The following is a 15,455-nucleotide window of genomic DNA, read 5'->3' on the forward strand; positions in this document are numbered from 1 at the left end:
GATTGCATAGGAGAAATCTTTTTCCCAGGAACAGAAAAGTCATGAGTAGTCATATTTATAAAGAAGCATCCTCAGATAGTGTAGATTTACATTTTGTCAAATAATGACCCAATTCTAGGCCCATGGGCCTCTTTGTCTTGAAAAGACTGAATATGTAAAACCCTTATCCCCTATTCTGTCCTTGCCCTACTCCTAAGGGCCATGATTTAAACAAACTTGAAACTGCACTATCTAAAGATGCTTGCAAATTATGGCACTGTTCTTGAAAAGAATTTTTTTCCCTTTACCCATGTAAAACATGGATCCCCTACTGTTGCACCCAACCTACCCCCCCCCCCCCCCAGTGCCATTATTTGAACAAGCCTGCATTTACTTTACCTGAGGATGCTTCCATATTGATATGGTTAATCATGACCTATCTGTTCTTGAGAAGAAAATTAAATACATTGTATATTCCCATATAAAACTTCGATCCCTTTTTACAACCCCAACCTACCCACAGAGGCCAGTGATGATTTGAACAAAGTTTACTCTGTCAGGAAGATTTCACTTGACTAAGTTTCTTCCTTTCTGGCCTAGTGATTATTGAGAAGATTTAATGATCCCATCTATTTTTTGCTTTTTCTTGATTATCTTCCCAGGGAAGGGAGGAAGGCCCTTCATATCAACAAACGTGATTCGATCCCCTTTTGGCCAAGAAAACTCAGGGCTAAGCCCAGTTGAAATTGGCCCAGTGGTTCTGGAGAAATAACAAATTGTAAAAAGTTAACAGACTGACAGACAAATGATGGACAGACTTAGATCGGTGATGCAGTAATATATGTCTGACTATTAACTATTTCGAAAATTCTGTGAATTTAAAAAAAATAAAAAGTATCATGTCAAATGGAATTTACTAATGCTCTTGACAAATCTTTTTCTAACAAACAACACTAATGCCATTCACAAGTCATACAAATTCCATTTAAATTTGTTGGGAATGGCAGCTGGTTAAGAATAAGTCTTTGGACACAGAATTCCCTGTAGCAAGATTTTAAGAGAATTTTAACTTATGTTGACTCTGAAATCAACAGCCACTCAAAACTGATTCTTCAATATTTATTGTCTGTTTTGTCTGAGAAACTTAGTTCTGGTATTATCATGCAATACATAAAACATTTTATACTTGATTGAAAGATGAAAATCCTAAGTTTAAACACAATTTCATGTTATTACATTGTCATTTAAAATATTATACTTCCAATATTTTTGAAACCCAAATTACATAATGCTATCATTAAGGAAATGTTTTTACATAATTTACAAGGTAATTTGAGACAGTATTGATAAATTTATGAAACATTTCTGATATGAATATTGAATGAGCATATAAAAATCTGATAATGTCAGAGAATTTTCCCCCCTTTTGAAGTTATCTAAGCATATTGCTCATTAATGTTTGATTATTGGACCATTCTTCCAAATGCAGGATGTATGAGCTTACTTATTTGAGGATGGTGACATAAAATTGGCTCATTTCTGTCAAGTCAGATAATTTGTATATTCATGTCTATTTTATTTTTGTTGCTTTACCCATAGACCACTAAAAACTCAGTAGATATCAGAAACTTATGTGAAAGCTTTATTACATAGTGTAGATTCAAGTTTGTTCAAATCATGGCCCCTGGGGGTAGGGCATCAGACTGTTTAGTGGCTCTTGAAATATCCTTGTTTGTCTCAGAGTTTGATATCAATTCACATTTAAATGTTCAGCTTGAAGCTTGAATATTAATTAGTTATAAACAGGTAGCAGTTGATTTGGTGCATATATCCAAATAAGGAAAGTTAGATTGCAACAGTTGAAGAATCATAGACTATTCTATAAATATAAGATTTTTTTTTTCTCTTGTTTCATGATAAACTGATCAATGCTGATTAAATTTATTTTGTTGAAACAAAAAAGATGTTCTTTCTTTGTTTTTCTGAATTAATGTTGCTTTAATTTTTTTTAGATTAACCCAGTTCAATAAAAAAGTTATTTTTTTTCCAGAGCATGATTTTTAATAAAAATAAATATACAGCTATACCTCTTGATGAAACAGAGAAGACGTCAACAAAGAACTCCTTTTGTGCCTATTTGTCTTCATACCTCACCAAAAAAAACATCAGTGCTGCTGTCTTTATTTTGATCTTGTCAATGGCTTTTGTCTTGGTTGCCTGCATTGGTGGAAACTTTCAGTCCAAGGTCTGCACAGATCACAGCACTGTACAGTTTACTGGGTCACTTCAGAATAGACTAGATCATCTTCAGAAGAACTTGAAGATTGCACATTCCAAAAGGAGGCTCCCACATTGCATCATCATTGGGGTACGAAAAGGTGGAACAAGGGCCTTGCTGCAGTTTTTGAAGATTCATCCAGATATACAAGTTGCTCCCGATGAAATCCATTTCTTTGATAATAATGAAAATTATAGCAAAGGAATAGACTGGTATCGTAGGAGAATGCCTCAGTCATTTGAAGAGCAGCTGACTATAGAAAAGTCCCCAAACTATTTTTTGGATTGGAACACACCTTATCGAGTCAAAATGATGAACTCATCCATCAAGTTGTTGTTGATTGTGCGAGATCCACTATATCGAGCTGTGTCTGATTATGCTCAGATCAAAGAAGTAAGAGATAGGAAAGGTATGGAAATGAAAGAGTTTGAGGACTTGGCTATAAACTCAGATACAGGAAAAGTGAAAATTCATTACAAAGCAATAAATCGCTCCCTGTATTACATACACACCAAAAGATGGTTAAAACAGTTTCCATTGAACCAGATTCACATTGTTGATGGTGACAATTTGGTGCTGCATCCATTTGAGGAAATGGAAAAAGTGGAGAGTTTTCTAGGTCTTAGGCATTATCTCCAAGAAGATCATTTTGTGTATGACAGAAAGAAAGGCTTTTACTGCATCAACAAAGAAAATGGTGATCATAAATGTCTTAACAGGACTAAGGGTCGGCCCCATCCTAAGATTGACCCTGAAGTTGAGGATCAGCTAAACAAGTTTTTTGAACCATACAACCAGCAATTCTTCCAGCTGGTTGGCAAAACATTTAAGTGGCCCAAACAAACAAGGAGAAGATCTTTAGGATGAATTTCCAAAACTAAAAGTTCTAATGGCATTCCTTTATTTTTATTGGTAAACAATCATAATACCAAGTAACAGGCATTTTTTCTGCAGTTTCAAATTTTTGCAGGAATATCCTTCTAAGGTAGCTTTCAAATTTCTGCATTGGGATTTTTTGAGATTCCATTTGATCTGTAGGCAATAATACCTAAAATATGCAATTTGATTTTTTGTTTTAATGCCATATGATATGTACCAGAATTCCTTGTTGAACTAGAGTAGCTCACTCCTAATCATATGCTCACATTTTTTCGATTTGGGTAATATAAAATACACATATATACGATAGATTTATATTCATTTGTTACCTCTGCATGTACATTCGATTTCAATTGGTAAAATTTTCCTCCAAGGTGAAAAGTTTTATGCTTGTCTGTGAATAACAGTGCCAATATTTGATAATGCCCAGTGCTAGAGAAGAAAATGATTGACATTGCTCATCTACCTGAACATACAAAAAACATGAAAACAATAATCCGTGTACTCTTGAAAATCTTGTCACCTGAAGATTATCTGTTTAGAATTTTTAACTTCATGAAGTTAATGTAGTTGAAACTTTCCCCAAAAAAATGGAAAGAGAGGAAAATATTGGGAAGGGGGGACACAATATACTAAAACTACAGTAGCAGATTTGAACTTCTGACTTTCAATTCTGCAGGCTGATGACAATGAGCTAAGAAAGTGAATAGATTTAAGATAAGCTTAAGCTGCAATTTTTCGAAGTAGATGTATAACAGAAAAAAGAAAATTGCTGGGTGTAGAGAAGTCAATCTTAAGGGGACCGACTGGGGTTTTCATTGCGCAAAATTTTGCGCAGCATAGTAAAATAAAGCGTATTTACTCTTTTAAAGCAACTATTTTTTCATAATTTATAAAAATTAACAAATTTAGGAAATTTCGGTAAAAAAATTTAATTACGTTTTTAAATAACTGATTTTTTAAACGATTTTTCAAATGATGGGTAGATAGACGTCGTAATAGTGTGTTTTTGACGTTATGAATAACCAGAGTTCTTTAAGTGGGGTCATTAATTCTGTCATAAAATAAAAAGTATAAAATAGATGCTCTTGAAATTTTAAACATAGGAAATTGAGAATCTCACAATCATCTTAATTATTTTTTATGTAAATCTGTGGTATCTGTCATGTTTTGTTGTACTCCATAAAAACAGGAAAATATCATGAATTTTGACATTTTGAGATGCCCCCTCTGGAAACCAGATGGTAGAATTTTGTGTTTCTTCAATTAAAATGTACAATATAGTATTACCCCTCAAATAATATAATTTGAACAAAAAGTCTATAGTAGTATTTGTATAATTTGCTCCGAAGTGTGAAAAAGTAGTGTTTTCCTATATAATCCTATAGTAAATGTACCTGTATTTTGAGATGGTCCCTACAAAATAACCAGACGGTAGATTTTCACTAAACTTGGCATGTATACTGAAGTCAATATAAGGTTCATATGGTATAAAATTAAAGAGTTTCTTTATAGTAGTTTTCACACAATAAAACCCCAGTCGGCTCCCTTAAGTTCATACAAATTACATGTATATGTTTTTTTTTTTTTATAAACCAGAAGCATTGGAGAAAATTAGAAGGGGGAAGGGTAATTCTGTTGAACATACTTTTTGTGAGAGGGAGGTGGCCTAGTCATTCATTAATGCTATACATCTTTGTCAAAAAAAGGGGGGGCTAAGCTAATCCCCCCCCCCCCCCCCCCCCCCCCCACCATTGATCATAATTTGTACAATATCAGATACCCATCAGTGATCTTGTCTTTTACTCATCACTTAATGAAATAAGTACCATTCTGGTACAAATTTGGTCACTATGATTGAGTAGTAAAAGTGACATACCTATATGGAACTAAGTTTAATCAGTCACTGAGATATTAAATTGGAGGATTTTAAGAATGGGTAAGTGATGTCAATCATCAAGCATGAAACTTTTCACCCAGAAGAAAAATATTACCACTTGTTTGAAATAGATTGTTACAAGACTTACATGGTTCAAACAAAATAATCTCAGCTTACTAACCATAATAACATTATTGAAAATAATTTCATTAAGGACAAGGATTTTTTATGCTCAAGTTCAAACAAAATCTAATGATACAAAGTGTTGTTTAACTTTTACAGTACCGGTATAACCCATATTGTAGGTTTGTGTTAAGAACTTTATTACCATTATTAAATGAGTACACATTGAGAGTTGGATCACCTTAGCCAAAGGTTTAGCTTCACTGTTGGAGTCCCTATAACTCTAAACCTCTACTGATGTGTGGGTGAATTAGTATCTGCTTTATATATGTTCTGTTCAGAGTTGAAAGACGTCAGACAGTTAGGGAGAAGGTGCATTAGTTTTTCTTAGAATGTTAACATAGGCAGCAGATTCTAAATCCGTTTTAAGGATTGATCAATATTCAATGTTGTGATGTTTACTCTGTCATATTATAAACTTTACGTGAAATATGTCAAGACTTCATATTGCCAAAATGTTAGGAGTTTTCAATTTTGTTTTTATTGTTCAGCTTTGATTGCACTTCAGGAAATGATATATCTACATTAATTTTCAGGTTATCTTTGTAATTTTGAACCTCTTGCAATCTTTGACATTTTACAAGTAATGTTGTCTTTTATATTTTTTTTGTCTGTATGCAGACAAAATTGAATTTGTTGAATTCAATATACATGTACTTAGTCTAATATTTGCATGTACAATTGGAAATTTTCTTATGGTATACACCTTGATGTTAAAAGTACACTCCATGTAATTAACCTTTAGTTTTTACATGTACCGGTATGTACAGAAGCTTGTTGAATACCTACCATTGGTTAATTGACATAACAAGTTAATGTGCTATTGGAACAGAAATTCTTACAGAATTTACTCTGGATATGTCAGTCTTTGTCATGTTTTGCCTGCAAACTGGAGCAGAAACTTTTATCAGTCTGTCTGTCAGGGGTGTGACTGTAGAAGGCAACCAAAACACTTTTTCAGGCCCTACCTTGTATCATGCAACCATCATAATTTTTTCATATACATTTCATATGTGAGGTATGTGGAATGTACATAAATAGATATTAATGGAATATACCAAGTCAATATTTATTTTAGACAGCTGATGAGAAGATATGATAAGGAAGATAACTCATGCATTTTTTGGCTATCTTTTATAATATACACTGTATATATAATTACAAGCGGATCATTTTTATATTTAACCCAAACATTCTGGTCCCACCTGCAAAATTTCCCCAAAAGTCTTGTCAATTGTCTTTCTCAAAGCCCACCCTAGATTAGAATTGTGAAAGAAATTGTACAGGGCTCTTGCTAAATCTTGGTTTTAATTACACAAAGTACTGCTTTTAATACATTTACTTAAAAGCATAATGTCTGTGGAGCAATTTTTAATTGAGTAAAGAATTTAAAAAAAAAATAAATTGATCAAAAAATGATAAAATAGAATTGGTGAATCATAAAGACTTAACCAATTCCTATAGTCTCTCATAAGAGGGGCGCAATATGAGACTTTGTCTATAAGTTTACTGTCAGTCATATGCTAAAACAAAATCTACACTATGAAATGAATGCAGATTTTGCTCACTACACTATGCTTTAAGGTTCCTCAAGTATAAATAAATCTAATACAGAATGAATCTAATATTTTGTTGCAATATTTCATTTCAATTTATAATTTTAAAAAAAAGTGAGTATCAAAACTGTATAAAAATCTACAACAGTTATGAAGTTTATAAAATCACGAACTTTATGAATTTAACCTTGTCTTTCAGTACTTTGATTTTTCAGATATTATCTATTATAGAAGATGAGATGAGAGAAAGTTTGCAACACTTACATATATGCCCCAGGGTAAATGGAAAAGTACTATATATATGATAAATGTCAGAGATGAAAACTTTAAAAATATGTCGTTTACAAATGAAATCTACAAAATGTTGGAAATGAAAAGTTCAATATTTTAGAAAGGTCCGGAAATGAAATTCAGCCCCTTTCAGAGCTCATTAACAATGCATGGATTTATTGGGGGGGGGGGGGGGGGGGTTATTTTATAGAACTTTTTATTGTCAATTTACTCTTGATTTCTTCTGTGTGACACTACATGTATTTTATTTTTATACTGTTACATGGAATGATTAGATTGTTGTATCATGGTTTATAAGTTCTGTTGATCTAGATTGTTATAATGGTTGTGAAATTTATATGTTTTACGATCACAGTTGTGTATTTCATGTAGCAACAAAACTACATTTTTTTCTTATGAATAAATCTATATTAGTATTTAAATTTCATAAATATGTATATATATATAGATGGTTGAAAGCATAGTTACTCAATACATTTAGATTTTGATATAGATTTTCAACAAGTAACTGTATAAACTTTATTATTTTTCTTGCCCACATTCAGGTAAAACAATCAAGGTATATGTGAAATATTGTTGATTTATATTGATAGGGTTTAAATGTGAATGCTGTGTTTTATAGGGTGAAAATGTATTTATTTACTTTGTTCCATTTGAAAATGTCAGGTTTTATTTTTTTCTATTTTAATTTGAAAAAATTGTGTATCTATTATATTTTTTTTCATAAGTGGCTCTTAAACCTCTCTTTAAAGATAACCATTGTAAAAACAGGATGCAATACCTTTGATCATTGAATATTGTAAACACAATTGTTTGATTTCAAAAAATTGCATATATTATAAGGGATATTTTTGTAGAGAAGTGTAGTAATATGCATTATGAAAGTAGTACCATATCAAGGTGTTGACTCAAGTACCTTATAATTTTCTTAACAAACATTCTTGAATTGGTAGTATATCAGTAGTTTCCATGTATTTTTTTTTTTAAATCGATTAAAATTCTTTTAATATTCTAATACCATGTATGAAAAATCATGGAATCCTTGGCAATCATAGTAATGACTGGCTGGCTTGTATTAAAGTTGAACAGTATGTATGATCGAAATTGATTTTTTTTTTTTTAATAGTCTTCTGCATGCTCTTCTTGGTATCCAAGAATTTTTTTTTTAAATTAAGGTACAATATTCAGTATGGATATTTATAGCATTGTATGTATGTATGCATATGTATTTATCATAGGCAAATGGTGTTTTTATACAATGCACATTATTATTTTATTCTATGATTCTGTTTTAAGAGTCTGTTTTTACTGCAAAAAATTCAAAAACGGGTTTGTGTGTAAATTATTCACACATGAGATTGTGCATTGTACACCATGTATACCAATAAAACAATATTTATTTATGTCATTATCAGTTTCATTTATAAGCACTATGGTATTGGTAATGAGGTGAGGGACTGCTGTTGGGGTGGCCAAAATGTTCTTCCTCCGTTGACCAGACAGGTTTTGGAGGACATCTGTCAAGAGTCCAGAAGGCCCCGGTGCAAATCGTGGTCTGATCTGAGCAATTTCCTCTCTACTTGTTACTTTTAGGTCACCTGTTCGGTGTCTGTCTGCCCATCCATCTATCTGTAAACTTTTCACATTTTGGACTTCTTCTCAAGAGCCACTTGGCCAACCTCTGACCATAGGGATGAGAAATTCACATTTTTGGAAGAGGCACTCTTGCTCATCCTAACCATGCACTAAGTATATTTGCTAAATACCTAGGGAATAGCAGCAGATTTTCAAAAATAAATAAATAAATAAATTTTCACTATACATACATTCAACAGACCCTAGCCCTAACACTAAAACCCCTGACCCAGGGGCTATGAATAAACACCACTGTTCATTATATCCATTCACTCAGTTTATCTGCTAAATACCCAGGACAGAAGATTTTCAAAGTATTAATGCATTTTCAATATATAATCCATAGAACCTTGTCTAACACCAGAACCCCTGACCCAGGGACCATGAAATTCACAATCTTGGAAAGTTGCACCCTTGCTCATCATAACTATGCATGTTAGGAATGTAGCTTAAGTAAAACACCTCTGTATCGTATAGTGGTTTATTTTGAACTCCTCTTGTTGTATACATAATGTCATAGCCACCTCTATGACGTCATAGCATTATGACGTCATAGTTCAGTAAAAGTCATTTAATTAAACATGCTAAATCAAGGTAAATTAAGAAAGTACTAATGTCCATATTTCACAACATTCTCCGGCCCACAAAAGTGTCCATATTTCACAACATTCTCCGGCCCACAAAAGTGTCCATATTTCACAACATTCTCCGGCCCACAAAAGTGTCCATATTTCACAACATTCTCCGGCCCACAAAAGTGTCCATATTTCACAACATTCTCTCATCATAAATTTGAACTATGTCCCCCACCTGAATGTTTTGTTTATTTTTTCCATGGATGCGATGATATTCTCTCAAGGACGTTAAATACTCCTTTCTCCAACGTTCCCAAAAGTGTTGAATAGTTTGCTGTTGAATATTGTACGCTTTGTTTGCAGATGAGTGGTTCAAATCAGTTGTTAGATGTACATCAATAGAACTCCCAGGATAAGGTAATGACCTGATTTTCCTACCATATAGTAGATGAGATGGTGTTAACGGGTCTTCATCCAATGGGTCGGCTGATGCATACGTTAGAGGACGGTCATTCAGAATGCATTCAATTTCTACAATGATTGTGTTTAGGGCATCTAAATTCACAAAGGATCGTCCCAGTACTTTCTTTAGGCAGTTCTTTGTGAGTCCTATTAGTCTTTCCCAGAATCCGCCATACCAGGGTGCTCTCTTAGGTATGAACTTCCATCTTGTACCATGGGTGTTTAAGGTTTCTTGTAGACTGTGTGAAGATGTTAACTTTTCAATTTCCTTAGAAGAAGCAACATAGGTGGTTGCATTGTCAGATATCATAAGTTTTGGAAGTGATTTCCTGCTGGAGAATCTTCTAAAGGCTAAAATGAATTGTTCTTCAGTGAGGTCCGTTACCAGTTCCAGGTGGACAGCTCTTGTACTAGCACATGTGAAAAGACATATGTATACTTTGCCTTCATGTCCATTCTTTTTTCGTACCTTCAGGGCACCAGTGAAGTCCACACCAGTTACAGTAAAAGGAGGTTCTTCTCTCAATCTGTCTTTAGGTAAAGGCGGCGCTTCTGGAATAGGATAAGGTTTTCCCATGATTTTTCTGCATGTAATGCATTTTCGCAATACAGATTTTACACTCTGGCGAATTCTTTGTATCCAGTAATTCTGTCTCAACAATGTGACTGTACTATTGACACCTGAGTGCAAATTTCTTCTATGTGCATCTAAAATAATCAATGTGGTCAGTTGATCATTTGGCGGTAGGAGTATTGGATGCTTTGCTGTTTTGCTGATTGGTGCATTTTGTATTCTCCCTCCACATTGGATCAGTTCCTCATTGTCTAGATATAATTTCAGTTGTTTTGATAGACAATTTTTAGATTTTCCATCTCTTTGTAATTCTCCAAAAATATCTGGATAGTTTTTCTGTTGAGCATTTATAATCCATATCAGTGAGCTTTGTTCAATTTCTGAGACTGTCAGTGGACCTGTAACTTTTTGTTTTTTGGAACAGTTTTGTATGAATCTTAGGACATAAGAGGTAACATTCAACAATTTTCTGTAATTGTTAAACTTTGAGATATCAATAATTTCTGAAATTTTTTGTTCTCTGGCGCCAAGCTTGACGTTTCTCTTTTCTTGTGAGTCTTCTTCCTGGTATCCACATTTCTCAGATTCTGTTATGTTTGCAAGAATATGACTTTCTGTTTTGTCATATATGGGCCACTTGTTTGTGTCAGTAATCCAAGTTGGTCCTTTTGACCACAATTCATTCTTCCTAAATCTGTCGAAGTCAGTACCGCGAGATAAAATATCAGCAGGATTTGAGGTTGTTGGACAGTATCTCCATTTGTACTGTTCAGTTAACTTCTTGATTTCTTGTATTCTGTTCCTCACAAATGTACCCAAAGTTTTTGTTGTTTCCAACCAGCTCAAGACAATTTGACTGTCTGTCCATAAGACTGCTTCTGAAAACTGGATGTTTTTCTTGATGAATTTTAATAATCTAGCTCCAAGTAATGCTCCCATTAATTCCAGTTTAGGTATTGTAAGTGTTTTTAATGGGGCAACTCTGTTTTTGGCCATAATTAGTGAACTTTGGTCTCCTGAAACAATGTATGCACATGCTCCGTAGGCCTTGATGCTTGCATCACTGAAAATGTGTACAGTCGTTTCTGGTGGGTTTTCATGAATACACATACGAGGTATTTCCAAGGAGGTAGCTTTTTCCGTGTTCTGTGCAATTTCAATCCACTTGTCAGCTAGTTCCTGTGGCAGTTTTTGATCCCAGTCTATTTTCTTTTTCCACAACTCTTGAATAAACATCTTTGCCTTGACTGTTATCGGGCTAATATATCCTAAAGGATCATATATTTTTGAAGATTGTTTCACCACTTCTCTTTTTGTTACAGTGTTTTTCTTTGTGTTGGCTATTTCTTGTTTAGCAAAGGTTAGAGTATCCTCTTTGACATTCCATTTCATTCCTAAAACTTTGACAACACTGTCCTTGTCTAACACTCCATCCTTCTTAGCATGCTCTTGTAGGATTTCACTGTTTGATCCCCATGATCGAAGGTTAAATCCAGCTTTGGCAAACAAAGTACGAGAGCAGTTGTAGAATGAAATTAATTCATTTTCTGTTGGAAAACTTGAAATTATGTTGTCAACATAAAGGTTTTCTGTTAACTTCTGTGTCCATGTAGATGCATTCTCCTTTAAATGCTTCATCAGAACAGCATTTAAAATGAATGGGGAACAAGTAGCTCCAAATAAGACAGATTTAAATCTGTAGTTCACTAACTGTCCATTAGGATTTGTGGGTTCATCAAACCAGAAGAATCTTGTAACATCTCTGTCTTCCTCTTCTAATCCTACATTTAAGAATGCTTTTTCGATGTCTGTTGTCACCGCGTATTTGTTGAGACGAAATCTTAGTAATATCGAAGCAATATCATTCAATTGTGGTGGGATGTTCATTAAACAATCATTCAGAGATGCAGTGTTAGGCGTTTCATGACAGCTACAATCATATACTATCCTTACAGGAGTTGTAACTGAATCCTTTTTTACTGGGAAATGCGGTATGAAGTGAACTTTACGATTTGTTGGAAGTTTGCTGTCTACCTTTTCTATGAAGCCGCGTCTCTCCTGTTCAGCAATTATTTCCCCATATTTGATTAGCATTTTGGGTTCCATTTTGAGGCGATTTATAACACTGACCGTTCTATGGTATGCTTTATCTTTATTTAAGGGCAATGTAGGATGGTCCTCTTTCCATGGGAGCCTTACATGGTAGCGATTGTCTTGAAATCGTATGGAATCCTTCTCATATGATAGGTGAAAATCCTGGTTACTTGATTCCTCATACTCTTTCTCAGATCCAATTGCCTCAATCTGCCAAAACTTCTCAATATTGTGTTCCTCCATTTTGTGTGACACCATAACATTCATCATTGATGTGTTGTATTCAACTACATGGAATTGTGATCCATATAATGGTCCGGAAAGTAAATATCCAAGTTTGGATTTGATGGCTGTTGGACCCTTTCCTCTAACTATCTCATCCTCCACCAAATTCCAGTACTGATCTGCTCCAATAAGTAATTCAATTTGGAATGCATCATCTTGGGCAACAGGATGTGCCAATCTCAAATTCCTTAAATGCGATAATTTTGCTGCAGTCTCTACATGCGTTTTAATTGGAGCTGCTATCTCCGGGACCACCAAGACTTTGACAGGTATTTCTTCTCTCTGTATAGTTTGGACCTTGATTAGAGCTGTCTGTAACTTTTGAACTCTTTTGTCTTTTCCTGAATCCCCAAATCCAAGAATGTTGATATCCTCGTATCCTGTTGGTGTTAATTCTATCTTGTCAGCCAAACTCCTAGAGATAAATGATCTTTGAGCTCCTTCATCAAACAGAATATTAGCATCAGTTGTTAGTTTTCCAAATGTGACAGGAGCAACTGCAGTTTGTAACAAAACATTTGGTTGATCTCTATGTGAAGATGAGTGCATCACTGATGTTTCAGTTCTTTCTGTAATCTTTGATTGAAATGAAGGGATACTCTCCTTAATGGGTTTGACTTCCTCGTGATTTGAGCACAAACTTGTGTGGTGACGTTTTTTGCAAGTTTTGCAATTGAATTTAGATTGACAATCTGCAACACGATGCCTGCCTAAACAGTTAAAACATAACTTGTCTCGTTTGACGATTCTCATGCGGTCATTGAAATTTTTGTATTTTGTACAATCATTTGAACGATGTGACTCCTTGCAAAATGCACAGGATACCTGAGGTTTCCTAGGACTAGAGTTACGTTGAAGTTGCTTGTTACTGGACTTTGAGTGGGTATAAAAGGTAGCTGTTGCGCTTGGTTCTGTTGCATCAATACTTGCTCCAGCTTCTAATATTTCAAGTTCCCTGTAAAGACTATTTCTCAAGTCACCTAATAACCAATTGGTGGATCCATGCTCACGAGCCAAATTTTTGCGTAATTCACTAGGTAATTTATTAAGAATCACAGGTACAAGAAGTGAACCATATGTCTCTTGAGCTTGACCATAGGATTCCAATCCTCTGACATATGTCTCCACTTGGTCATGAAAATGACGAAGGCTTGTGAGATTATTCTTGGGAGCAGGTAGTTCTAAAAGTGCTTGCATGTAGGACTGAATTATCTTGTGTTTTTGTCCAAACCTTTCGTGTAGAAGTTCAATCGCTCTGTTGTAATTGGAATGTGTGAGTGCAAATCCTGCAATGGTGTTTGATGCCTCTCCCTCTACTAACGACTTTAAATAGTTAAACTTCTGTACTTCAGTCAACGTGTTGTTGCTATGAATAGCTGAATCAAATGAATCCCAGAATGACTGCCACTCCAACACATTTCCCTCAAAAATAGGCAAGTTCAGTTTTGGTAATTTGTGAAAGTTAGAACTGTTACTGGAATTGGAATTAGAATGAAAGCTTATAGCTCTGGAATTTTCACTGAAATTATGTGATGACTGACCATTCTCTCCGAATTGCGAATTCTCATTGTGGTGTGAGTAACTGGTGGCAGTTGCATTTAAACTTGATTTCTGTACTAACAGTTGTTTTTTAAATTTCCGCATTTTAGAATTTAGATTCAAATTGTACTCATCTGTCTCCAGTATTTCTTTCTCAGTTTCCTCCTCTGCTGTTTCTGTTAAGATTTTTTCATCAAGATCTCTGAGAACTTCTTGCTTTTCTGTCAGTGTATCCAGAATTGTTTCAATATCCTCTGAATCTGTGTTTTCCTCATCCAGTCTTTTCAAAAGTCTAGTTACTGCACTTCTCTGTCCTGCTCGGACTGCTCTTAGTTTTGAAATCATAACTCCCCTTTGGTCACGGCACCAATGTTAGGAATGTAGCTTAAGTAAAACACCTCTGTATCGTATAGTGGTTTATTTTGAACTCCTCTTGTTGTATACATAATGTCATAGCCACCTCTATGACGTCATAGCATTATGACGTCATAGTTCAGTAAAAGTCATTTAATTAAACATGCTAAATCAAGGTAAATTAAGAAAGTACTAATGTCCATATTTCACAACATTCTCCGGCCCACAAAAGTGTCCATATTTCACAACATTCTCCGGCCCACAAAAGTGTCCATATTTCACAACATTCTCCGGCCCACAAAAGTGTCCATATTTCACAACATTCTCCGGCCCACAAAAGTGTCCATATTTCACAACAATGCATTTAGATTGTTTGCTTAATACCAAGAAGAAGAGAAGATCTTTCAAAGAAATTATGCATTTTCACCATAAAATCAATAGATCCCCCAATAACTGAATCCCTGCCCCTGGTGCCAGAAATTTCACAATCATTGGAAAAGGCACCCTTGATCATCATGACATGCACTTAGTTTATCTGTTAAATACAATGTACCCAGGAACAGAGAATATTTTGAAAGCAAAAATGCACTTTTACTGTTTGATCTTTAGAGCCCCACCCTTACTCCAGAACCCCTGACCCAGGGGCCACGAATTTCACAATTTTGGTAGAGGGCTCAATGCTTATTACAATCATGCCAACAGTTTGACTGTTCAATGTCCAGAAGCAAAGAAGATTTTCAAGATTGCAATAAATATGATGGTTTTAGCCCCACCCCTTAGGCCTCAAGGGGGCATGAACCATGATATTCAAAAGTTCTGTTCCCCTTTGCCCATAAATGGTGTATGTCAAAATTGATTGAAATTGGTTCAGTGGTTTTAGCTGAGAAGCTGA

General features: G+C 34.6%; 2 protein-coding genes across 2 annotated transcripts in view; one reads left to right on the forward strand and one right to left on the reverse strand.

Moving 5' to 3' along the window:
- LOC133177158 (heparan sulfate glucosamine 3-O-sulfotransferase 5-like) overlaps positions 1-3,928 on the forward strand; it is a 30,477-nt gene extending 26,549 nt beyond the window's left edge. Inside the window, exon 3 of the mRNA XM_061312255.1 lies at positions 2,030-3,928. Within this exon, the coding sequence (XP_061168239.1) occupies positions 2,030-3,124 (1,095 nt within the window). The 3' untranslated portion in view covers positions 3,125-3,928. The remainder of the gene's footprint in view (positions 1-2,029) is intronic.
- Positions 3,929-9,448: 5,520 nt separating this feature from the next.
- Positions 9,449-14,554, reverse strand: LOC133177057 (uncharacterized). Its single transcript, XM_061312148.1, has one exon. It carries the CDS (start codon positions 14,552-14,554, stop codon positions 9,449-9,451), a length of 5,106 nt encoding a protein of 1,701 aa, XP_061168132.1.
- Between the last annotated feature and the right edge of the window lie 901 nt (positions 14,555-15,455).

Source organism: Saccostrea echinata, unplaced genomic scaffold (genome assembly GCF_033153115.1).
Source record: "Saccostrea echinata isolate AGI-Se365-2 ecotype Australia unplaced genomic scaffold, CSIRO_AGI_Sech_v1 ptg000086l, whole genome shotgun sequence".
Lineage (NCBI taxonomy): Eukaryota > Metazoa > Mollusca > Bivalvia > Ostreida > Ostreidae > Saccostrea > Saccostrea echinata.